The following is a 24164-nucleotide window of genomic DNA, read 5'->3' as shown; positions in this document are numbered from 1 at the left end:
CCCCCCCCCCCCCCCCCCAATCAATGAAAAACAATACCCTTGAGTGAGGATTTAAAATTAACACATATTTTTGGTCCAAGATATATAGAGAATCAAACAATTGAGAAGTGTTTAAACGAAAAGTTAAAGTCCCCCGTGAGTCTCGTTCCCCACCCGTCATGCCTAGTCCAGTGTGCATGCCTTACCTCTCTAGGTTTCCTCCTTATTAACGTAGATACATCATCATCTAGCAACTTGCCTCTCTCACTGGACAAGATGTAGTAAAGGAATTGTGGGCTCCCGTCCCTGTCCTGTGCCCTCCAGTCCGGCTGGGCATCCATGTGTTTGCCTGGCCCTTTCTTCACGGGTTTGGCCTTCTCTCCCACTTCTTCCGTGACAGGGTGCGGTCAGGGCGTAGCTGTGGACACGCATCAGGGAGCACACACCTGAGCACAGTTGACCCCTGAGCAGTGGGAGGTCGGGGCGCCGGCTGCCTCTGCGGTGGGAGATCTCACCTCTCTGCAGCTGGCCCTCCACAGACTCAGATTCCCTGCCACAGGCTGGCCTCTGAACAACACGGGCCTGAGCTGCACCGGCCGATTGACAGAAATCCGCATATACGTGCGTCTGCCCAGTTAAAGCAGGAACGGCTCAGGGTCAGCTTATCCCCAGGGGTCATTAACATTTGAGCAACAATGTCTCGTTGCCCTAAAAGGTTGCACTGATCTATGCACTTTCATGTTTTTCATCAACTTAGCTGGTATCCTCTTTTTAACATTTGATAATCTTGTGAGCAAGCAAAAAGTCTCATTTTAAACATTTGCCTTTTTACAATGCTTCATGCTGAGTGGCTTCTAGCCGCTGGGTCCCCTTTCCCGTGTGGCTGACTGGCCCGTGGGAGGACCCTGAGCCCCTAAGAGGGTGCTCACCCCTGAGTGTATCCCCCAGGTGTACTTCCGCCTCCACGCCTCCATCCTGAAGCTCCTGGGGAAGCCTGAGTTTGGGGTTGGTGCCGAGGTCCTGGTCAACTTCATGCAGGAGGCAGCAGAAGGGCCCTTTGCCAGGGGCGAGGAGAAGAACACGCCCAAAGCTTCAGAAAAGTAAGTGCACACTCCCCCGGCCGCTTGTCCCGTGTCCCGGGAGGGTCATTCATGGCAAGGGGCCAAGAGGGCTGCTGAGGAGACCAGAGTTCTTGGAGCCTCTGGACCTCACCTGGAGATTCCTGAGGCCGGGCTGAGGCATTGCTGTTGAACTTGAGAAGAAGGGGCTGTGTCCCCTCACCCTGTGGCCATGCCTGGTCCCCCCATCCCCTTCCCGCCGGGGCGCAGTTCCGCCTGTGCAGAACCCTGGGGGAGCAGTTCTCACGCTGCTGCCTCTTGCTCCTGGGGCCTCTCCCACCCATTGTTCCAAGAAGCAGGGAGGGGTGTGGGAGGCATGGGCTCTGCGGCGTCAGAGGGCTCGAGGGTGCTGCGGCCCTGGTGTAGCCCCCATATTGGGCCTGGCACAGTCCCCCCGGCCTCCCCTTGACTGAGTTGTGTCTCTGGAGGTCTAGATGCTGGAGCTTTGGCTCAGCTCGCCCCACTTCTGGACCTCTGCCCGGCCGGGCACTGGGCAGGGCCCCGCTGAGTGCCGCAGGGGCCAGCACCAGGCCCTGGCCTCGAGGACGGGCTGACGGGCACACAAGGCACACACGGCAGGTCACACGGGAGACTCGGAATGCCCCAAAGCTAGAGAGACGTGTTTGTCAGTCACCAAGGGCTCCCAACTAGTGGTGTGATCTTTCGTTTCTCATACTTCTTTTTCAAGAAATTTAGAAGTTATACAAATGATACATGAATATATTCTAGTTACAGAAAATTCTGGCAGTTTATAAGCATATAGACAAACCCCCTCTCCTCCCCAGAGTTCATCGCTGTTCACTGTTTAGTTTCTCAAGTCGTTTTCTGTGCATTTGCACACTTACATGTACAAACACAATGACAGGGTTTCTTTAGTGAAAACGAAGACTGAAGGTGTTTTCTTTTTCCCTGACAATGGGCCTGGGACCCATCCCCAGAGATAGTGCCCCGCATTCCTCATTCTTTCTAGTGAAATCACATGAAATTTTTCTAGAGCAGCGATTCTCAACCTGTGGGTCGCGACCCTTTGGGGGTTGAACGATCCTTTCACAGGGGTCGCCTAAGACCATTGGAAAATACATAATTACATATTGTTTTTGTGATTAATCACTGCTTTAATTATGTTTAATTTGTAACAATAAAATTGGGGGTCACCACAACATGAGGAACTATATTAAAGGGTCGCGGCATTAGGAAGGTGGAGAACCACTGGTCTAGTGGCTGCAGTGGCCGGAGGCTCTGTCCTTCCCACAGCATGGATGTCCTTGTTCCCGTGGCCATGGCGACAGGCCAGGTGTTTCTAGCTCTGCTCGGCAGGTGGCAGCGATGTCCCTGGCACGAGAGCAGGCGTTCTCGGTGCCTGGTGGGGGGTTAGCCTCTCGGCCTCGGCCATCGCACAGAAGGACCTGAATTGGTGTGGCGGGCATTTCTGAGGCGGGCTTCTTCCGGCCCCCCAGTCTCCGAGGCCTGAGACCTGAGCCGCCTGCAGAGCCCAGCCATATTGGGGGCTGGGCCTGATGGGTACCTTGTGGGCCGCTCCTTCGGGGCCTGGGACACCAGCCAGAGGGGTGTGGGGGAGGGCCTGGGAGCTGGGCCCCGGGAAGGGTGGCTTGGGGACTCGACAGCTGGGAGGGGCATTGTCCAGCCTGGCATGCGTCCTTTGGTGCCATGTGAGCGGCTGACCTGCACCCCCTCTGCCCCACAGGGAGAAGGCCTGCCTGGTGGACGAGGACTCCCGCTCTTCAGCTGGGACACTGCCGGGCCCCGGAGCCTCCCTTCCCTCCTCCTCTGGCCCAGGTCTGACATCCCCACCTTACACAGCCACTCCGATTGACCACGATTACATCAAATGTAAAAAACCCCACCAGCAGGCGACGCCGGACGGTACAGTCCCTGTTCTCCCTACTGCCAGCCCAGGGCGGCACGCCAGCCGGGGGCGGGAGCTTTGGGCGATGAGTCGCTTTGTTTCGGTGAGGGGGGTGCTGGGTCTGGGGTGACACGGGCAATGTTGTGGCTGTTCATTAACCTCATGGACTCACGGTGATTCTGTGCTTCCAAGACGTGCTCAGGGTCGCCACCTGCCAGCTCGCCCACTGGGAGCCGGGGTGGGTGAGGCGGGCTGAAGCTCCGTGCCTGCCTCTCGGAGCCTGCATTCTCCCCCCTGCAAATTGGGGGCCTAGAAGGGCAGTTGGAAGACGGGGGGCTTGCGGTCGGTCTGCGGGCGGCCTAGCGTGGCTCCCATGCAGTCGGCTGCACTATTATGGCATGCCCTTCTGGCGGTCATGGGCAGGCGATGACCGTCGACACCCCTGGGAATCTAGACAGCTTGGGGGGTGTCAGCTGGGACTGCACAAGGCCATCCACGTGGGATGGGGCAGGTGGCGACTGTTGAACCACATTCCTTACTAACATTTGGAGGCTCGCATGCGCCCTCGCAGCTCGACTTCATGCCCTCACGTGTCTAGTGATGAGCTGGGGACAGGGTGTTCGCCGGAATGAGCCAATGGCGGACTTAGCAGTAGGGCCTTTAACGCAGAGCCTCGAGGAGGTGGTGGCCTGCTGAACGACACCAGCTTCCCGCGCGCCGCTCATCTCCCCGGGGCTGTGGGGTGGGCCTCGCTCTGCCTTCCCCCGGGCACCGTGCAGTGCGTGGGTGGAGAGCAGGGGTAGAGGAGGGCTGGCGAAGGGGGGCAAGGGGACATGTGACCTGAGAGCAAGGAGACCTCAGGGTCCCCTCCGGGGCTCAGGTTGGCCCAAGTGTGTGGAGAGAGAGGCTGCGGCTCCCAGTGTGTGCTGGTGGCTGTCGCCTCCGGTCGCTCTGGCTGTTGGGCCCCGACTGCCCAGAGGGGTGAGGAGAGGTGGGAATAACGGCTGCCTGCCCCCCAGGCTGCCGTCTGAGACATTCCCACAGCGAGGACCTGCTCCCTCCTGGTCACCTCCACGCTCTCCCTCATGAGAACCCCGAGAAGGCGCTGGAAGCCAAGCCTGCTCAGGGCTTCGTTTCATCAGGGCTCCCGTGCGCTGAAGCACTTGCTGCTTTTCCAGAGCGAGGGCTGCTGCTCCCCTGGCCCACGGCCTGGCTGCAGCCTCCTCAGCCCTCGGGCTCGAGCCAAGCTCAGGGAGCGGGATTGTGCTTGGCTGTCCGTCCACAGAGCGGGGGTGCCTCCCCTGGTGCAGGCACCCCGGGGAGCAGCGAGGAGGCAGGACTGCCTCAGACAGCGGCTGTGGTGCCACCTGGCACTGCCACCCAGCCATCCCACGTTGGCGCACACGTGCACAGAGCTGTGGGCGAGCAAGATGCTGGGGCCTGGAGCTGTTGTGACACGTCCTGGCTGCCGATATAAGGGATGTTTGTGGTGGAAGTTTGCAGAGGGAGCCACACAAGTGCGTTTTCAATGGTTGTAAAACTGATTCCTGTCAGGATAGGGAGCCATTGAGATCCCATGGCCCACTTTGCTCAGCCCCAGCCCGTGTGCCAGAAAGCCTGCAGCGGGTCTTAGGAGGGGAGGCCGGGAGGAACCAGTGATTGCACAGCTCATGGTTGGGTGCAACTGAAATTCCCAGAGACTGGCCTGGCCTCTTGGTGGGGTGGGAGGCTTTCTGAGGAGGCAGAGCTGAGCCAGGATCTCGGATATGCTGCTATTTCCTTCACAGGGTGGGCAGGAGGGACCAGGCAGGGGTCAGAGGAGGGAGGACGGGAGGGGCTGCTGTCCATGGTTCATGAACAGAGGCTGCCCTGAACCCCAAGTTATAGGGCTGCCTGGCGTGGCTCCCATGCAGTCAGCTGCACTATATGGCATGTCCTCTGGCGGTCATGTGCGGGCAGGGTGGACCTCCCAGGAGCGTCCAGGTACCTGTGCCACCCCCACGCGACATTCATCCTCACCTGCCATGCTTCACCATCTGTGTCGTGTCCTGTGTGCTCGCTCCCGCTGCTCGCCCACCCTCCTCCGCCAGCATTGCCCGTGCTGCCCCTCACCCGGCCACACTGTCCCCAGGCTTTGTCGTTTGTCTGCACTGTCACGGCTCGCTTCAGGGGACAGCGCAGACCGCATGCTCCGCCCGAGTCCGGCTCCCTGCTGCCTGTGACCCGAGCACCTGCACAGCTGCTGGTCTGAGCTGGAGAGTGTGTTTGATGTGCCTGGCTTCTGCCCTGTCCCATCTCCCCAGCGCTGGGCGGAGGCAGTGCCGCCGTGCCTGCCCGCCTGCCGCCCGGCAGGTGTCTCAGTCCTGTATTCCCATTGCTTCGCTCTTTCTTGCTTTAAAGAAACAACAAAGGCAACAGACTCTCAGATCCCAGGTCACCTTTGTAAGGACAGGTGTAAAAGGACAAGTGTGCGCAGTAGCCAAGGTGCTACAGGGAGAAGCTCCGATGGCAGGCAGTGCTGGAGGGCAGGCCTGGCCTGTCCCTGCTCACAGCCGCCCTTCCCAGGGGAAGCTGTGTCCATGGACAGATCTCAAAGTGGGAGAGACTCCGAGTGCAGCTCAGTTCGTCTTGCGTGTCCCCCACGGAGTGGGGACTGGCTTGGGGGCAGGGAGGGAGGCTGTTGGAGGGCGGAGCCAGGCACCTCATTTATTCTCCTTCATGCCTACCTTTTATAAAACCTCTTCGGGTGCCTGGCCGCTGTTTCCTGGTGGCAGAGTGTCCGCCTGTGCACCGAAGGGTTGCAGGTTCGATTCCTGGTCAAGGGAATGTATTTAGGTTGCAGGTTTGAACCCCGCCCCAGTCAGGGCACAGGTGGGAGGCAACCAATCAACGTGTCTCTCTCAAATCGATGTGTGTGTGTCTCCCCCGACCCCTTCCACTCTCTCTAAAAAATAAATAAATCCTTAGGTGAGGATTAGCCAAAATAAAAAGCCTGTTGAGGCCACAGCTGGTCATGGAGATGATCGAGTGCCTGCTGTGTGCTAAGATGGAAGAGGGCGCCGTAGGGAAAGCCAAGATGGGGCCCCCTCGCCCCTGCTGCCTGGTTGTGCTGTGTGTCTACAGGCGGTGCCATGGAGCAGCGGTCGGTGCCTGAGCTGGCTCTGGGGTTTGGTGGGTTTGAGGACTTGCTGGCGGGAGCAGGCCTGCAGAGAGGCCTTTGGGTCATTTTGGGTGACGACAGTGGGAGCAGAGACATGGAGGTTGGAGAGTCTGGCCTTTGAGTTCCGAGGTGACCAGGGTGGGCAGGAGAGGAGAGAGCGTGGGAAACAGCTGGGCCACCGGGGCTGCTTTCCCGTAGGACGTAGGGAGTGACGTGGTCATGGCATCTCTCTGTTAAGTGGGTTGGCAGCCTTCCTGTCACCACGCCAGATCCCTTCCCCGTCGCCAGCTCTCACTGCTCTGCGCTTGGCCCTGCGGGTCGTGCTCTGAAGCAAAGGGGCCAGGGCTTAGGAGCAGGTGCGTCAGCAGCAGCTGGCTGGCGATGCGCATCCCTCTAGGACGCAGCAGAGGGGCTGGACCGGCCCAAAGATGGAAGTGAAATGCCCGTGGTTGGCAGTGAGGGAGGAAGTAATTATGATCTTGCACAATCTGAATTGGTGTGAGCAGGCTTTGTGTGGGCAGGCTTCAAAAGAGCTCTCGGAAGAAGCGCAGGGCAGCCTGTCGCCTGCTCACGGGGGCCAATCTCCTTCCTCCTTGGCCTGCAGGCAGCGCTGCAGGACACCGGAGCCGGGCTGCGGGCAGTGCCTGGGTCTCCTTCAGTGTGCCTGCTTCCCCGCTCTGTGGGCCGCTTGGCTCTCCGACACAGAAGCAGTATCCGTCCACCTCCTGCTCTGTCTCAGGCCCAGGGACCAGGGGAAGCCCGGCCTGGGTCCCTCTGCAGAACCGGCAGGTGTCTGTGGGCCCTTGCCCTCCCCACTCCCCCCCCCCCTCCCCCCCGCCGCCCGCCTCCACCAGGCAGGCAGGAGAGTAGAGGGTGCTGCCACCAGGATTGGCATCCTTTGCCTGCAGAGCATCAGCAGACCCACCTGGTTCTTCTCAGCACAGGCCAGTGCCCTGGGCGCGTCCCGCTGTGCCCGGCTTGTACCTGGGCCTCTGGGGTGTGGAGGAAGCACCCCAGGCCATGAGTGCGCGGGGACACAACGCCATATGTCAGCGCCTTCAGAACCTTGGCCTACATACAAGTCCCCGATGAGGACTGACACTCAGAGACTGCTTGTGGAGGAGGTGGGGCTAGAGCCAGGCCGGGAAGCTCGGCCAGTTGCTGGAAGCTGAGTGTCCCCAGGTCAGAACAGCCCGCCCTCCATACACATCCTGGCTCCCCATGCGCCTTCATCAAGGTGCGGGCGGGAGGCTGAGCAGGTGGTGCTGGAGGCAGGCGGAGTGTGGCTCAGGGGGGTCCTTGCCCAGAGGCACCGAGCTTTGGGCGGAGTGTGTGTCCAGGGCTCTTTGCTTCCTCACCCAGAGGAGCCTCCCCAATGCCGGCCAGGCCTAATCAGGCTCATGCCCTGGGTACCCTGGCCTGTGAGTTGACCGAGACAGAGGGGCCTTGTGGGAGTGGGGAGCGGGGAGGGACCAGTGGCATCCTCCCCTCTCCTGCCCCTGCAGCCGCTTCGGGCAGGAGCAACCCCAGTCCAGAGTGCCCTCTGGTCTCTGCTCCCCCCTCCCCCGCTGCCACCTGCCCGCCAGCTCCTCTGGCTCCAGCGTTCTGTGGCTGGACCTGGTCTCCGAGGCCAGCTTCCCAGCCCTGTGAGCCTTCCCCGTCGCATCTGGCCCAGCGTGGCTGCTGGCAGGGTGGCCCTCACCGCAAATCCCCCCCCAGCCCTCCCTTGTAGTCTCACCGAGGCCGTGGGTTTGCTGTGCCAGGGAAGGTCCCGTTTACAGGGGAGGAGGGCAAGGTGAGGTGCCCCGGTCTGTGGAGTGACTTTTTAAAAGAGCTTCTTCATTCTTTCACTCTCTTGATGTAAAAGAAATGAAATGTCGTATTCTTTTGCTCTGACTTGCTTCTTGGTGTGAAACCCTGGGTTGCTTCTTAGTATTTAAAATTAGGAACATTTAATATTTTAAGTTTTATTTCTTTTATTTTTGTTAATTCTCACCTGAGGAGATTTTTCTATTGCTTGTTTTGTTTCTTTTTAGAGAAAGTGGAAAGGAGAGAGGAGAAGAGACAGCGAGAAACATCCATGTGAGAGAGACATAGCGATTGGTTGCCTTTCCCACGTGTGGGGCAGGAATCAAACCTGCAACCCAGGTCCGCGCTCTAGGTTGGGAATTGAGTCCGCCCCTTCGGTGCATGGGCCCACACTCCAGCCAACCACTGAGCGATGCGGCCAGGGCCAACCAGGGTCATTGCAAAGAGCCTGTGCCAGCCCTTTCAGGCGCACAAGACCCAGGAGGGCTAGAGAGAAGCCTGGCCCTGAGTGCCTGGTGGTGGCTGTTCGCAGCGATGCACTTGTTCTGTTCCTGGGTGTGTGGTCCCCCAGCAGCACCTGGACAAGCATGGCCCCGCCCCCCTTGCTTCGCAGGCCTGGGGAGGAGGGGGTGCCGCTCCAGCCGGGGGCTTCGAGTGCACAGTCCCACCTCCAGATCTGACCCAGCCGCCCGCAGGGAGCACAACCCTCTCCCTGCCCCTCTGAGCACCAGACCTTCTCAGGGCCTCATAGGTGCCCTGGTCACCCCAGGACAAGGGCCTGTCCTGAAGCTCCTCAGGGCCTCCCAGGACCAGCGCGGCCGCTGCGCTCGGCCCTTGCAGAGGGTCAGCCGTGTGGGTTCTCACGCCGTGTCTGAGGCTCCAGGGAAGCACAGTCTAGCCCCGGTCCCTGCCAGGCCCCGGCTTACTCAGGTCTGCTCTTCTGCGGTGGCTGTTGTTGCTGTGGGTGGACTTGTCCCAGGGGAGCAGGGCCCCGAGGCGCAGGGCCGCCCTTCGTCGCCCACACCTCGGGGCGGGCTCTGCCTTTGCCGCACGCTCCGGTGCTTGCGAGGTTCACTCACCAAGCAGCAGCGAGAGGCCTTAGCACATTGGGAGTAAATATCCGTTTGCTTAAGCCAATCCCTGGATTTCGTAATGATCGCACTGGATTCCACCAAATTAGCAGTCCTTTCAGGCCCAAAGCCCAGCAGCTGTGCGGCATGAGCCTGCCTGGCAGCAGGCCGCGTTCACGCGCTCCGTCCCGCCAGGCTTGCTGCCTGGATGCTCGCCACGCGGCCTGCTGCTCGGCGTGCAGTGCCTTCACCTGGTGCGATGCTGCCCCGGAGCGCCTGCCCCGGCCCGACTTCCCGAGGACTCCTTCCGCTTCGCGGCCGTCACTCCTGTATGTGCCAGGCACGAGGCCAGGCCTGTGGGGATCCCGTGTGTGTCAGGGACGACAGGGAGAGCAGAGACAAACATGTTAAAAAGTGTCGAGTGGAGCCTGGAGCAGCCCGAGGGCAGATCTGGGCTTGGAGTGCAGGTTTGGAACTGCTGGGTCCCGAGCTCTGCAGGGCCCGTGCGTGGCCTCTGGAACCAAGGTCTCTGTTCCTGGCCCGCCCTGCCCCCGCAGAATGGGTGGCACCTGCCCCTCTGGGAGAAGTGACCCCTCGCACTGGGGACTGGTGTGGGACTTCCTGTAACCCCCAGTCAGTGCTTGTGGAGCTTTGGGGGTCTGGCCTTCCTGAGAGCGAGGCAGAGGGCCCAGCCAGACCCCGACCCTATGAGTGGGACACAGCTTCCGCGTGGCCACTCGGGCCTCACACACACCTGGCCTCCTCGCTTCATAGGCTCCATCAGTTCTGCTGCCACTGATGACCCAGGCACTAGGCAGTGGCCATGGCACAGGCTGAGAGGTGGCTGTCCCCAGACCCTGGCCGGTGACGGATGTGGGTGAAGAGGGCAGAGCTGTGGGCTGGCTCACAGGCCTCCTCCTCAGTGTTCTCTGTGCGCAGGCCCGCTCTGGGGGTCCTGTCCTGTCAGCGTGGAAGAGCAGTCACCACCCATCAGCATGCTGCTCAGCCTCGTCTCCGGGGGCAGGAGCGAGCCTCTGCCCATTGAGGATGCAGCCCTGTGACGTCAAGTGAGAGACCGTAGAGAAAAATAGGTTCAGGTTCTTGGAAGCAGTGATGCGGTGATTGGGCTGGCCTTTCGTGAGCGTTTCCTGTGATCAGGCCCTGTTTTACGCACTTTTCCTGGATTAACCTATTGACCCTCAGACAGCCCTGGGAAGGGGCACTGACAGTCACAGTCTCACACGTGAGGGACTGAGCGGGAGGGCTCCCCCCGTCAGCAGCAGAGCAGCCGGCTCTCCCGGAGGCCCGGCTGGGACTTGTTGAGACGGCCTTGCATTTTGTTGCAGGTCTTTGCCCCCAGCTTCCCGTTCCTCTGATGTGGTTTTATGCTTAACGTGGAGCCGGTCGGTGGGACTGTCTTAGTGTTCCGTTCCCACCTTCTCCCCCCGTGGCCCTGCCCCTCTTTCTGCAGCCCGTGCTTTCGCTGTTATTCGTGCTCGTAGCCAGGGGGAGGGCAGGGTGGGCTCGCTGTCCTGGTCCAGCCGCAGACTTAGGCAGGCTGTGTCCCCGTGTCTGGGGTGGGTCTCTCGGTGACTCGGTCCCCCCCCTCCCCCGGTGGTGGGAGGGCCTCTCTCAGGGCTGGTTTCCTTTCCTCTCCTCCAGCTGCAGTGGGTCCCCGGTCCCCTATTGGCTCCCGGCTTGTTCCTTAAGGAGAAAGGCCCAGCCAGGGCTCATGCCTCCAGGCAGCGGCCACTCCTCTCCTCCGGGCCTGCACCCCAGGAAGCTTTCTCCAAGCGCGCTCCCTCCCCCCCCCCCCCCCCCAGCCTGGCCCTGCTGTCTCTCAGGAGCACCTGTGCAGGCTGAGGAGTGGAGCCAGCAAGCAGGCGCCAACCTCCCTGTCCCTGCGACTCCCAGGAGCCTGCGCTCTTGCGCTGGACCACACTTGGCCTTGAGCAGCTGGTGAACTGTGTTTGCCGAGTTCTTACCCCTTCAGTGGTTTATGCCCATGATATCGATGTGGTGACACTGCCTCACAGTGTCCTGCTCTCATCTCCCCGCCCCCCCGCCTTGCTCAGCAGCATCGCACTGGAAGCTGGAAATCAGCCCCGATTCTTATACCACAGAATCAATAAGGGCTACAAAGGAGGGCTTTTCCGCCCCCCATTAGCCGGTTGTTAAACATTGACCAGAACGCATTGCTGGGGGCACCCCCAGGAGGGACCATGAAGAGGGGCGCCTTTTGCTCTAGGGCAGGCTGGGCAGTGGCAGAGGCTGTGTTCAGGCCGCGTCCGCAGGGCAGTCACCAGGCCTCCGGCAGGGCGGCTCACCTGGGGAGGCCCCTCCGTGTGGGCGGTGGTTGGTTCATGCTGCCGCCCTCCCTCCCTCCCTCTCCCCTCAGAGCGCAGCCAGGACAGCACGGCCGTGGCACTCTCGGACTCCAGCTCCACCCAGGAGTTCTTTAACGAGCCCCCCAGCTCGCTGGAGGGCGCCCGGAAACCCTGTGCTGAAAAGAGGCCGCCTGTTCTCAGTTCCCAACCAGGACCAACTGGCAAAGACCTTCCAGGGGCCACAGAGGAAAGAGGTATGGAGACCTCACTCGGGGATTGGAGCTGCTGTGGTGACCTTTTCTTTTTGTTGTTAGTCCTCAGCCAAGGATACTTTCCCATTGATTTTCAGAGAGAGAGTGGAATGGAGGAGGAGAGATAGAAACGGCGATGTGAGAGAGAGACATCCACTGGTTGCCTCCTGCACACACCCTGACCAGGGCCGGGGAACCTGCCGCCGAGGTAGGTGCCCTTGACCGGAATCGCACCCGGGACCCTTCAGTCTGCAGGCCGACACTATCCACTGGGCCACACTGGCCAGGGCTGCTTTGATGTCCATTGGCAGTTGGGCAGCGCCAAGGAAGCGGGCTCTGGAGTGGCCCAGGCCTAGCCTGGCTTCCGTCCTCCTGCTTCCACCTGCTGCCCTGGGGCCTGGGTGGGCGAGTCACTCACCGTCTGGGCCTCCGTTGCTCCTCCTGTGGATGCCAGGCTGCCACGGCCACGCCTGGGTGGTGAGGGTCAGATGAGAGCTCAGCAGGTGCGCATGGCCCTGAGACACACTTGTCGTTGGTGTTGTGACCCCACCCCGGCCCCAGGTAGGAAAGCCCTGTCCACGGCAGGGTGCCCTGTTTTTCTTCTGGATGAGTGGCTACTTCAAAAGCCTTTGGGTTGAAAAGGTCACCAGTGTGTGTGTTTAGTCTGAATCATGTCAGACCTTTCGGAAAGGAGATCTCCCTCTACTCGGCGGGGAGCAGGGCTGACTCTACCCTGGGGTGTGCCCAGCTCTTTGGGGTTCCCAGTCCCTCTGTGGACTTCGTGACCAGGGCGCACGCCAGGCTTGCGGGAGAGAGAGTGCAGGCCAGGCACCCGGTGCTGCCCTGAGGCTGGGACTGGCCGGCCAGCCAAGGATTTTGAAAGCTTTCCCGCTCTGGCCAGGACCAGGCAGGTGCTTGTCAAACAAGAACAACCCCACCCAGACCCATGTGTGGGGGTCCCGGGCCAGGCACCGTTTACCTCATAACCACCCAGGACAGCTCACCCTGATGGCTCCCACGTTACAGGCGAGGAGCCTGGGGCTCAGAGTGGGCGGGAATTTGCCCAGGGTTGGTCTGCACCTGTAACTCCTACCCCGTGCTGCCTCTCCAGGGGGGTGCATGGCAGGGGTGGTTGATGATAACCTGGGCACCCCGGTGTCCGGGCCTGGCCCCGAGCAGTCCCCGCACAGGCCTGGCTGGGAGCATCAAGCTGCAGGAGCTCGCACGTAGGTGGGGCAGGGGGCCTGAGCCATTTGCACTGGGAAGGCCTCAGCGCACAGGACAGATAGCGTTGGTACCAGCCTGCTCCTCTGGCCTCCTCCAGGCGGTCCGTGCCAGTCCTGCGGGCCTGGGGGCCGTCTTTCCCTTGACATTTGCTCCCACCGCCTTCCTTCCATCCCTTCCCGCTGGCCAGATAGCCTTCTTCTGCAGCCCCTGCCGCCCGGCACACGCTCCCCTGAGCCGCCTGCCCGCCTCGGTGGAGCAGCCTGGGAGCCCAGGGGCTGAGCTCGTGGCTCACACAGCCGCCGCCCTGGAGAGGGTGCCGGGGTCTGTGGGCTGAGGCGCTGCGTGGGGAGCAGGTGCAGCCCTTCGGGTGCCTCTCCCGGCTGTTGTGTTCTGTGGTGGCAGCCACCCCCGCCCTGTGGGCTGCTTCCATGCGCACCTGCACAGGCCCTGGAGGTGGGACAGCCCTGTGCCACACAGAGAGCCCAACTCTGCCCCCGCCTCAGGGCCCTGTGTGTGCCAGCTGGACGCCCTGTCTCACGGGAGGAGAGGAGCTGTGCTGCCACCCCCGAGGGCCTCCTCCGCTGGGGCTGGGCCACCCAGGGCAGAGCCTGGCGCTGAGGGACCGTCTTTTCCTTCGTCACTAGGGAGACCCGAGGAGTCCTTGGAGAGCACAGAAGGCTTCCGAGCCTCAGAGCAGGGCAGCCAGAAGCCCGCCGCAGACCCCCCAGCCTCTGCCTGCATCCCCGTCAAGGCCTCCGCGGCTGCTCCCACCCTGTGGGACGGCAGGAAGAGAGGGGACGCCCCCGGGGAGCCAGCAGCCTTCCCGCAGGGGCTGCCGGCCGGGGCCGAGGAGCAGCGCCAGTTCCTCACGGAGCAGTGCATCGCCGCCTTCCGCCTGTGCCTCAGCCGCTTCCCGCAGCACTACAAGAGCCTGTACCGCCTGGCCTTCCTTTACACCCACAGCAAGACCCACCGCGTGAGTGGGCCTGGGGGCGCGGCGTGGAGGGGGGTGTCTTCCCAAGGCTTGCAGCTGGGTGAGCAGGACGAAGGCTGGCAGAGCTGCTGAAGGGCTCGTGGCCTTGCTGGGGGGGTGGGAGAAGCAAGTGCAGGGCCGGGGCCAGCTTTCCAGGTGCCAGTGGTGAGGCCGCAGGCTGCAGTGAGGGTGCGGGAGTGGGCGTGGAGGCTGCTCCCACGCGGCCATAGGTATGGGTGCTTGTGGGTGAAGGATAAAGGCCGAGAGGCTCATCTGACCTTGAGGATCTGGGGAGCGCCTCGCACTCCGCTGTGAGGTTCCCTCATCATCCTGAGCAGGGCCCACGGCACAGCTTCCAGATGCCGGAGGGAGGGGCTCCCTCCTCGGTCCAGGCCTTGCTTGCCCTGGGCCAGTGTCCTCTGGCTGCTCAGAGGCCTTCACCGTGGCCGGCCCTGGGGCTCACCTGTCCATGATCTTCGCAGCCTCTGCTGCTGACGGCGGCCTGGCTCTCTGGAAAGCGGATGAGGCAGCATTTCCTAACAGCGGCCCAGGCTTAGCCTCCAGGAGCTCCCCCAGGCCTTGAACCTGGCATTTCGTGTTTGTGGCGGGATTGTGGCGTGTTACACATTCTTTCACGCTCTCGTCACTCCCCAGGAGGCCCTGTGGAGACAGTGCCCTCGGCGCGGTCTGCCCCCTGTGGAGCTTCATTTCGAGGGGCAGACAGCTGAAAAACGTGCACCTGAGCCCTGACTGGTGTGGCTCAGTGGATAGAGCGTCAGCCTGTGGACTGAAGGGTCCCAGGTGCAATTCTAGTCCAGGGCATGGACCTCGGTTGCAGGCTCGATCCCCACGGGAGGCAACCAGTTGATGTGTCTCTCTCACATCGATGTTCCTCTCTCTGTGTCTCTCCCTCTCCCTTCCGCTCTCTAAAAATCAATGGGAAAATATCCTCAGGTGAGGATTTAAAAAAATACAGCAAGAACATTGTAATAACTACTACAGAGAAGAGAATGGGGTGGCAGGCAGAGGTGGGGTGCTGCTGTGCTCCTTGAAGGCACCCGTTATGCTGAGCCCTGTAGGGTGGCCATGGGCAGAGTGGAGGGCAGCGGTGGGCTGCTGGTGAGGGCAAGCAGCCTGGGCACCTGGCAGGCGTGGGTGGGCGGCCAGGGCGAGGCCAAGGGCCAGGGTGGCAGGAGCAGGTGGGGCAGCGGTGGTCTGCTCTGTCTGGCTGCCTCCTCAGCAGTGTTCAGGGTGCATCCCCCCACCACTTGTTCCCCTGCTAGTGTTCGTGCTGGAACCTGAGGCCCCCTCCCCACACTCAGGTTCCGCCCGGAGCTCTCTGGCCGGCTGGGATAAGGGCCTTTTGCTGTCAGCTGGTCGTGAGGTTCACGTGAGTCAGTGCTGCCTCACCAGGCAGGACACGTGCCCTCAGAGCGAGCAGCCTGCCTTGCAAGCCCCACGTGCTTGAGACTCCGATGGGAGCAGAAGCCCTCACTGAGCAGTGTGTGCCCATCCCAGTGTGCACCGCGTCCGACCCAGCCCCCTGTGGCACACCCTCCTGTGACAGGGCAAGGGCCTGTCCGTGTGGCAGCGTAGCGGCCTGGCTGCTCCAGCCCCATCAGATCCCCTTCTCTGTGGACGAGCCCAGGCCCCATGTCTGCTTAGGGCTCACCTGGCTGGAGGCTGCCTCCTGCCTGGCGGGCCTGCAGTGCCTGCTAGCCCCAGGCGAGCTGCTGGCCTTCGACTTCAGAGGCAGCTTGTGTGCTGGTGTGAGCCCCTGCCCCTCACCCGTCTGCTGTGGGAACAGTTCCCTACGTCCTGTGCCACCAGCTCACCTGTGGAACCTGCAGAGCCAGGGGAGACGAGAGAGCCTCTGGGTAGGGCCCTTCTGGCTGGGTGGGTGGGTATGAAGGGGTTGCAGTCGCCCCCTCCCGGCCCCGGCATGCAGGTGAGCGTCCCGGGGCAGGTGGTGAGCTTCACGCTCCAGCCCGACCGTGGGACAGGCGTTACGTGGTGCGCCGGCCACGGAGCAGGGCGTCCCGCCTTCCTTCAGCCCTGCCCCCTTCTGTACACACAGGGTGGCCCCCTGCAAAAGGACGCCGTGCCCAGCCCCGTGCGGAAGCCTGGGCGGCGGCTGCAGATCCCAGCCAGCTCTGTGGTTTGCAAAGTGAAAACTCAGTACTTTTCTCAACTTGGGAATCTCAGCTATGCGTTTCAGAGCTGTTGGCCACATGGTTTGAGGTTCTGTGGTGCCTTTGGGGCCAGAAGAGGGGGGCCAGGTGGCCCGTCAGGGCGGCTGCCTGCCTGGTCCTCCTGCAGGGAGAGTGGTCCCAGCAGTGCCGGGCGGAGCGCTCTGCCGGCAGCAGCCGTGACAATGCGTTTCGGCTTGGACAGAAGAGGGAAGCGGCCGCCGGCTCGCTGTCCCGCCACCACAATGCGACAGAACCGCTGGGGTTCTCCTGCGTCCCCTCCCGCGTGGTTCCTGTGCGTTTCTCTGGGTCACTCACTCATTCACTCCGCAGCTGGCTGCGCAGCGGCGGTTGTGCGAGGCCGTGGAGGTGCTGGGGATGCCGAGGGAATCCCTCCTGATGGCCGTTGTGCTCGGGGCCCATGGAGAGCTGAGCGCAGGCCAGGGCCTATGCGTGACTGCGCTGGGGAGGAGTCCAGGCTGATTGACTAGTGAAAGGCAGACCTCGTGCTCCAGGCGCCCCCAGCACAGGGCTCTCCAGCTGTCTCTCCTACAGCTCTGCCCCCAGCGCTCCCACCCCGGGCCCCCCTGGGCCCCCTCCTCCACATGTCGTGGCAGCCTCCTACCTCGGCCTCAGACTGTCCTCTCGGCCGGTGGGCTCGTCATTCTCTGCAAGCTCCAGCCTGTTCCCTTCCTTCCGGCCTTTCCCTGAAGGAACATCTGCCTCCTCTCTCCATGGACCTCGTCCTGGTCTGGCCCTGAGGAGCCATCAGTAGGGAAGTCAGACCGTGGGCCTGTCCTCCTGGGGCTGACAGACCAGCAGGAGCAGATGGCAGAGCTGTTGGCCAGTCAGTGGGAGAGGCTGTTTAAGATGGCGGGGGGTGTGGGGGGTGTGGGGGGGGAGGAGTGAGATGGTGCCAGGCCCAGGTGAGAGACTCAGAGACTGGGGGAGGGGGGTGCAGGTGTGGCTAGGGGTCTAACGGGGAGATGGGAGGGGAAAGGCGGGGTGTGGGGGTCGTCTGCAGTGTGGAGCTGGCGAGGCCTTCGAGCAGAGGGGTGCCTCTGGTCAGGACCCCTCCCCGCCCGGCCCTTCTCAGCGCATTTCGTGCCCAAGCCTCAGGGGACTCAGTGTCCCAGGAAGGTCGGTGCCTCGCTCTGGCTTGCGTGTTCCTCCCATCGCAGAGGTGGGGGTGAGCCAGAGGCGCTGGGCAGGGGCGGTGCTGCCGTGGCCGGTCCCCTAGTGGCCGGCTCTGTGCCAGGCACACAGCACCTGACCAGGCAGATTGGTAAAGTGATTTGCCCGCCTGTGGGGCAGGGGAAGCGCCCACGTCTGAGTCCCGCTGGCCTGGACCAGAAGGCAAGCCTGGCTCCACCGCTTCCTGGCTCTGGGGCCTTGGGCTCGCTCTTGAGCCTGTCTGAGCCTCCGTTTCCAAACCTCATCGCGACCAGGACAGTTACATGGGACGAGGAGGAGTTAGGGCTCTGGCTCAGCCCACGGGCACGAAGCCTGCCTCGCCACAGCGCCAGGCTCTGCTCTGGGCGCAGCATGCGGGTTAGCCCCTGCCCCTCACCCACCGGCCTGTCCCTCCAGCTCCCATCTGGGGCCTCAGGCGCGAAGGTCTGACTGGACACTCTGTGCCTTAGCTATCGACCGGCTCTCCCTCCGGCAGGGCTGGAGGCGCTGGGAACACGCGCTCCGCGGGGTGCGCCGGCCCGTCTGCAGGGGGCTAATTGCCCATCCTGGTTGGGGCTGGAGGCTGGTGCTTGCTCTCTCCTCAGGGGCCTGGTTTCCAGGTCTGAGAGCCCCGGCCGGGCCTCCCCGCTCTGCCTGGCGGTCGGGCCGGGCGCAGTTGGCGCTGGGGTCCGAGGTGGCAGACAGAGGACGTGCCTTTCTGTCCCACAGCCTTGGGCCTGGACAAGATCCCCGCCCGGCCGCCTCCCTCGGCCTCCTTACCGTGCTCGCGCTTCCCACCAGCAGGAAGGCTCTGTTGACCTTATTTTTTATCTTATTTTTTTGTCTTCTTAAGAAAATGATGGCCACTGTGGAGGTGCTTCTTCAAGCCTTGTTCCCTCATCGAACCCCCCAAAACTGCTGCTATTTCAAGGGGTTCCCGGGTACCTCCCACAAGCCCCCAAGGAGCCCCAGAAGAGGTGTGGGGTCGGAGCGCGGGGTAACTCTCTCAGGCCTCCCGTGCAGCCCGCCAGCCTGCGCCCTGGGCCTCCTGGGCGGGTGCAGCCGCCGCAGCCCGACAGCAGCTCCCACCGGCGGGAGCAGAGGCTCCAGGGCAGCAAGCCAGGGAGCTGGGTTTGCGCTTTAGTCTGAAGTCGTGACTAAAGGAACTATTTCCTAAGTTCCGCCCGGCCAGCAGTGGCCAGAGTGGGAGCAGGTGGGACCCGCTCGCAGGCTGAGGGGGGAGAGGAGTCTCAGTGGTTGGGACACGAGGTGAGGGAGGCCTGGCCCCGGGTGCAGAGGCAAGCGAGGCACCTGCGGGGGGATGGAGGGGCGGGGGACTGGTCGGCTGGGGATTGGGCCGGGGTGGGGGCTGTGGAAAAACAAGGGTCTGGCATTGTGAGGTCCTGGGCTCAGGCCCCCTCTGCCCCGCAGCCTCTCCCTGCAGCGAGCTCTGTCCTGAGTGGGTGAGATGGACATGCAGGCGCTGGGCACTGGCCAGTGGAGAGAAGGTGGCTGCCCGGTGGCTGGTGGGAAGGGCTGCTCTCTGGTTCGGTGAGAAGGCCAGGCCGCCAGATTCACACCTGCTGCACTCTGCCCCCCGGCACCACCGAGGCCAGCAAACTCTGTTCTCAGCCTGCCAGGCTCCCCAAGGGGCACCATCGCCCAGAGAGCACGGCCTGAGCACTTGGACAGAGCTCCCTCCCCGCAAGCACGCAGGCCCCTGGCACCCTGCAGAGCCCAGGACTGGCCATTTGGGCTAGTGGGGGTCTCCTTGCAGAAAGTGGGGCGCTGGGCCCTGGCAGCAGCTTTACAAGGTTGGTCAGGTGAGGGGTCCCTACTTGTGCCCTCCTTGGGCAGTCTGAGGCCACGCTCTCCTCGTCAGCTGTGCTGGGCAAGAACTCAGTCCCAGGAACGTGCCCACAGCCAGGTGATCACAGCCAGCAGCCCAAGCTGCCTGGGGCTGCGGGATCGATGTCGGCAGAGCTGCTGCTCCTCGCTGCGGTGCCAGTGCAGCCTCCCTTCCCGTGGGTGCCCTGAGCTGCCCACACACTCACTTCCAACCTACTTCTTGTTTCCCCAGAACCTCCAGTGGGCCCGCGACGTGTTGCTAGGCAGCAGTATCCCGTGGCAACAGCTGCAGCACATGCCGGCACAGGGGCTCTTCTGCGAGAGGAACAAGACCAATTTCTTCAACGTGAGTACTTTGCCTTGTTGATTTCCACGGCTGCTCGCTGCCACTGCTTTCCACCAGAGGCGTGCGAATGGACCCTGGGGGCGCTCCCAGGCCACGGGTCTGGGCATCCTCGGGCAGGCACGGTGGTGCAGGCGAGTGCGCCAGGCTCAGGTGGGCCGTGCTTGCTGAGGGACTCCTGGCGTCGCTGCCCATGGCGGGCAGTGGTGAGGGCTCACGCCCACAGCCCCGCTGCCTCCTGAGCAGCTCCTGGGCCCTGTGCGTCGGCCACCTGGGGCTCTGATGGAAGGGACTGAAGCTGGTCTGCTGCTTAATAACAAGTGTGGCGAGTGGCTGGGCTTCCAGGGCCCTTCCAGCCCTCACATCCTCTGCAGAGTGAGACCCATGGCCGGGCAGGACACGGCCAATCCCCGAGGCCCCTGGGACCTGCCTCCCTTCCTCATTCTCTCCGTCCTGCAGACAGATGGCCCTTCACTCTGCTCTGCATCGAGTCCCCGCCGCTCCCACCGTCCCAGCACAGCCAGCTCCCGCTGGGATGGCTCTGGCCAGTCCCGGCCGCTGAGCTTTGGTTTCCCCTGTATCTTCCTGGATCCCTTGTTACGTGAGAGGAAGTGCAGAGCGGCCTGGCTTGGACAGGAGCCAAGGAGGGCAGGCCTCAGGTCTAGAAGGTGTGACGGAGGCTGGTTCGGGAAGCATATGGACAGGGCGAGGTCCCCTGAGAGCGGTGGTGGGGTGTCTGGGTGCATGGCCTTCCTCTCCCAGGCGGTGAGCTTCTTGCGGCCAGGTGGGGGCGCTGGAGCTGGGAGCCCCGCGCCTGCCAGCCCTGTGTGGGTGCTTTATGGACAAGTGGTAGATGGCATCTATCGTCTCCGTGGGACCAGGGCATTGGCAGTGAGAGAGAGCTCCTCCCACCCGCACGCCCAGGCTCGGCCGCTGCCCCACCACAGCCTCTGTCCCTGGCCCGCTCCCAGCCGGCATCCTGGACTCTGCTTCCTTAGCGCTTCTCTTTGGAGGGGGATGGGCTCCTGTGTTCATGGACAGAGGCAGACAGACACTCGCACCTTTCCTGATGAAGTCCCGAGGGACAAGCACTCCCCGCTGGCTGGTGACGGGGCGGCCTTCGGGCCCCCACCCTTGCTGCTGCTCAGGTGCACCTCCAGGGGGACACCTCTAGCCGGACCTTGCACCCAGCACGTCAGAAAGTGTGACCTGCACCGCTCACACATGAGCTGTGCGCAGACTGTGCCGGGTGTGGGAAGCGGTGAGCCCCCACGTGGAGCAGCTCCCAGGCAGCCATGCTGCCCGCTGTGGTGGGCGTGTCTCTGACAGCCGGGCTGCAGGGCAGGATTGGCAGCTGGTTCTTCTCCGGCTCATGTGCACTGGGTGACCGCCTGGGCGGGGCAGAGCACGGGCGGACCAGCCCTCGAGAGGCAGGAGGACAGGGGAGGGCAGGGTCATCGGGGACCCTGACCTGCCATCCCTCTAAGCAGCCCTGTCCTGGGCCACCCGCACTGCCCAGCCGTGGCGTTGCTCACCCAGGAGGCTGTCTGGGGCCCCTCCATCCTCTGGGCCAGGCTGAGGGACCCTCCTGCTCTTCTTCAGGGACACAGTTCCGCCACATCGCAGAGCCCGGACTCCTGCTCTGCTCATCCCGGCGCCGTGTCCTTCTCAGAGGGACCCGGGTGTGTGGTGGGCTGTTCTGTGTTTTCTGGTGTGTCTACAAATCAGCCAAGTGTGTCACGCAGCGTTAGAAAATGTGCGTGTGCATGTGTGTGTGGGGGGGGGGATGCTTTTAGGCAACTTTTTTCACTGACACGAAGTCTCAGAGTTTCCCTGTGAGAAGTACAGGCCGGCCCACTCTCTGCAGTTGCTACCCTGCATTGCGTCGTGCGTGGGGTGAGCACTTAGCTTGTGCGCACACAGGCTGCAGGGGCCTCCCTCCGCGAGCGTCACTGTGGTGTCCCGCGTTCCTCCCAGAGTCCCTGGCCGGCCTGGCCTGGCGCAAAGGAGGTGCTTATGAGCGTCTGTGGAGGTTTCATCCACGCCCTCTCCCTTAGCAGCTGGCCCCCAAGCATGCTCTGGCCCAGCCAGCGCGGCCAACGGAGGGCCCTGCCCGGGGCGCTGGGAGGCTCGCCGCAGAGCCGCATGCATGGCCCCTCGTGCAGGACGCTCTGGGCACGGGGAGCAGGGGAGGAGCCTCGAGGAGTCTGGTGGGCTGGAGGCAGGGCTCCCACTGGAGGGTGGGTGCTCTCAGCAAGGAGGGGGCCTGGATCAGGCCTGCGCAGTGCTGGCGAGCCCCTGGGGGCGTGCGGGGCGGTGCTGGACTGCGCGGAGTAGAGACGTGGCCTGTAGCAGGTCCCAGCAGTGAGGGTGGATGCGCATTTGAGAAAGGGGTGAACTTGTGCATTTCCAGTCCCACTGTTTCCAGCTTGGCTGAGAGGGAACCTTCCCGCCCCCCTTCTTTCCGCTGTCCCCAGCAGGTCGGCGCTCTGGCAGGGCTCTGCCCCAGGCAGGCCAAGGCCTCCCCGAAGGCCCCTGGCTCCAGCCCGCCCCGCCGGGCAGGAGGGTCTGGTTTTTGCTCAAAACAGAGCTAGAGTTGTCGGGTTTTTTTGGGGGAGGTCCTGGGCCCCCCCCCCCCCCCCCCCGCCCCAGGGAGGCCTGGCCTAAGCCCCGGAGCCTGTCCTGGCACAGGTCACAGCATTGGGGTGGGCGGGTGGGGACAGGGGAGACATGGAGGCTGGGGTTGGCCCGGGGCAAGAGGCCTCCTGAGACAGTGCCATCCCTGCGGGAGGGGGGCACGGGGCTCTCTCCCTGGGCAGAGGGTCCAGGAAAGTGCCCGGAGCTCCCAGGGCTTCCCGTGCAGGTGTGCACACCTCTGGCAGGAGGGCCGTGAGCTGGGCTGCTCTGGCCACAGTGAACTTCTCTTCCTCTTGTAGTTGATGCAGAAACGTTCCCTTAGCAACCAAGCTAGAGCGGGTGCTTCCTCCTTCCCCAAAGTGTCTGCTTAGCTTAGCAAGGAGCTTTGTCTTGTTGCAACCCAGTTCCCAGCCACCGTGAAGCAGCACAGGGGGCCGAGGCCGGGCCAGCACTGCTTCCTGTTTCCGAGGCTGTGCCGGCTGGCAGCGTGGGGCCTGCGTGGGGTGGGGGGCGGGGAGGTGCTGCCTGCTGCAGCGCAGCCGCCCTGCCTCGGGGCCTCCACAGCCTGCAGCACGGGGGGCAGCCCATGTCCTGGGGGCTGGGCCCGAGGTCACGGAGAAGAGCACAGATTTTGGGCTCAGGCAGGCTCAGCTCCTGGCCACTTCACCTCTTACACGGCCCCACACAGGGCACAGGGCTGGCCTGGGCAGGTGGTCCCAGTGGACAGGCGTCCTCAGCACCTAGTGGCGCATCCACACTTCCCCTCAGGACAGAAACCAGCCCGCACAGAGCCCGGCTGCTTTCTGGATCCCAGTGGCACCTCAGGAGGGCAGTGCTGGTATCGGAAGGGATATGGCTGGGGAGGGGGTGATGGGAGCCCCAGCTCTTGCCTGGCCAGGGCCCTCCAGAGGCTCCAGGCTGCCCTGGCTCAAGTGGGGCCTTCCCTGCTCGCCACGGGGACCCGCTTCTGCGCGGCCTGGCTGGGCTGTCGGAGCCCGTGTGTGCTGTCCTTGGTCACCGCTGTGCAGCTCTCCCCTGTCTGCCTGTCGTCCCCAGCAGACAGGTGGCTGCCAGTTCTTCAGCAGCACAAACGGCCGCCTTCCCCGGTCGCCTTCCTCACCGTGCAGTCTCCAGGACGAGCACCTGGACAGAGGCCGGGCTGCAGGTCCCCTGGACAGAGCCTCCACGCATCCCCAGGCGGTTCTGCAGAGCTGAGCCAGGGTCCCTCCCCCCAGGCCTCCCCAGCCGCTGCTCTGCCCCCTCCTGGCCCTCAGACCACAGACCACTGTCATGCTGGCCCATCTGTGGGGACCAGGGAGGCTCCTTCCCGCCTGGGGCCAGTCCCTCTGTCTGCCGGGCTCTGGCGAGAGCGCGCACCTAGCGGCCGCCACGCAGGCCCGGTGCTTCTCTCGGCCGCGATTCTGTGTCGCTCACAGTGGCAGGAGGTACAGTTGCCACAGCCGTCTTTATCTGCAGCGTTTATGCGCTGCCCCCGCCCTGGCGCTCCTCTGACAGCAGGGCCCTCACTGGGGGGACAGGTTTCTAACGCCCCCGCCACCATCCTTCTTGGCCAGACTCAGCCACACCCTTCTCTGTGACTGCCAGTGGCTGTGTGACCTCGGGCTGTCCTGTCCCCCTCTCCCCCCCCCCCCCCCGCCCCGTGAGCAGATGCCAGGTGGTAAGGAGGAGGCCTTTGCAGAGGCACCCCAGCCTCTGACCTCGGGCATGGCCCAGCCTGAGCCCCTCTGTCTCAGAGAGAGAGCCGCTGGTCCAGGTGGAGGCCCCGGGCGGGGACCTCCTCTAGAGCAGCGTTGCCATCGTCCTCCTGATGCCTCCTCTGGCCGGTGCCAGCCGCAGGGCATGCCCAGTGACCGTGAGTTCCTGTCACCCACAGAGTTCCCGGGACAGGAACTCGAGGAAGCAGCAGCCCCCGAGCACGGGGAGCAGGCACCATCCTGGCTGCGTGCCCACCGGGCCTGGGTCTGTGCCTGAGGGAGCCCTTCCCTCCCACCCCTTCCAGCCCCCGAAAGGCACCGCGCTGAGGGCCCTGTGGAGCCTCTGCCTCACTCACATCCACCCCAAAGCTGAGTCACTGACACCGCCCCGGATGCCTGCCCAAGTTCAGGGCTTTTGCTGCAGACTTCGCAGAACCAAGGCAACGCCCAAGGGAAGGCGTGGTTCTCCACCAGCTGG

The 24164-nt window shown here is 63.3% G+C and overlaps 1 protein-coding gene across 1 annotated transcript in view; it reads left to right on the top strand.

Moving 5' to 3' along the window:
- The window catches only part of CABIN1 (calcineurin binding protein 1), a gene marked incomplete at its 3' end in the record, with an annotated part of 49750 nt that extends 30409 nt beyond the window's left edge, over window positions 1–19341 (top strand). The window contains exons 25-29 of the mRNA XM_023748467.1: window positions 928–1079; window positions 2803–2981; window positions 11402–11584; window positions 13453–13784; window positions 19224–19341. Coding sequence (XP_023604235.1) covers window positions 928–1079; window positions 2803–2981; window positions 11402–11584; window positions 13453–13784; window positions 19224–19341 — 964 coding nt within the window. The remainder of the gene's footprint in view (window positions 1–927; window positions 1080–2802; window positions 2982–11401; window positions 11585–13452; window positions 13785–19223) is intronic.
- Between the last annotated feature and the right edge of the window lie 4823 nt (window positions 19342–24164).

The sequence above is a fragment of the Myotis lucifugus genome, unplaced genomic scaffold (genome assembly GCF_000147115.1).
Source record: "Myotis lucifugus unplaced genomic scaffold, Myoluc2.0 scaffold_1421, whole genome shotgun sequence".
NCBI lineage: Eukaryota > Metazoa > Chordata > Mammalia > Chiroptera > Vespertilionidae > Myotis > Myotis lucifugus.
Note: the sequence above shows the minus strand (reverse complement) of the source record. Positions and strands in the feature narration are given on the sequence as shown.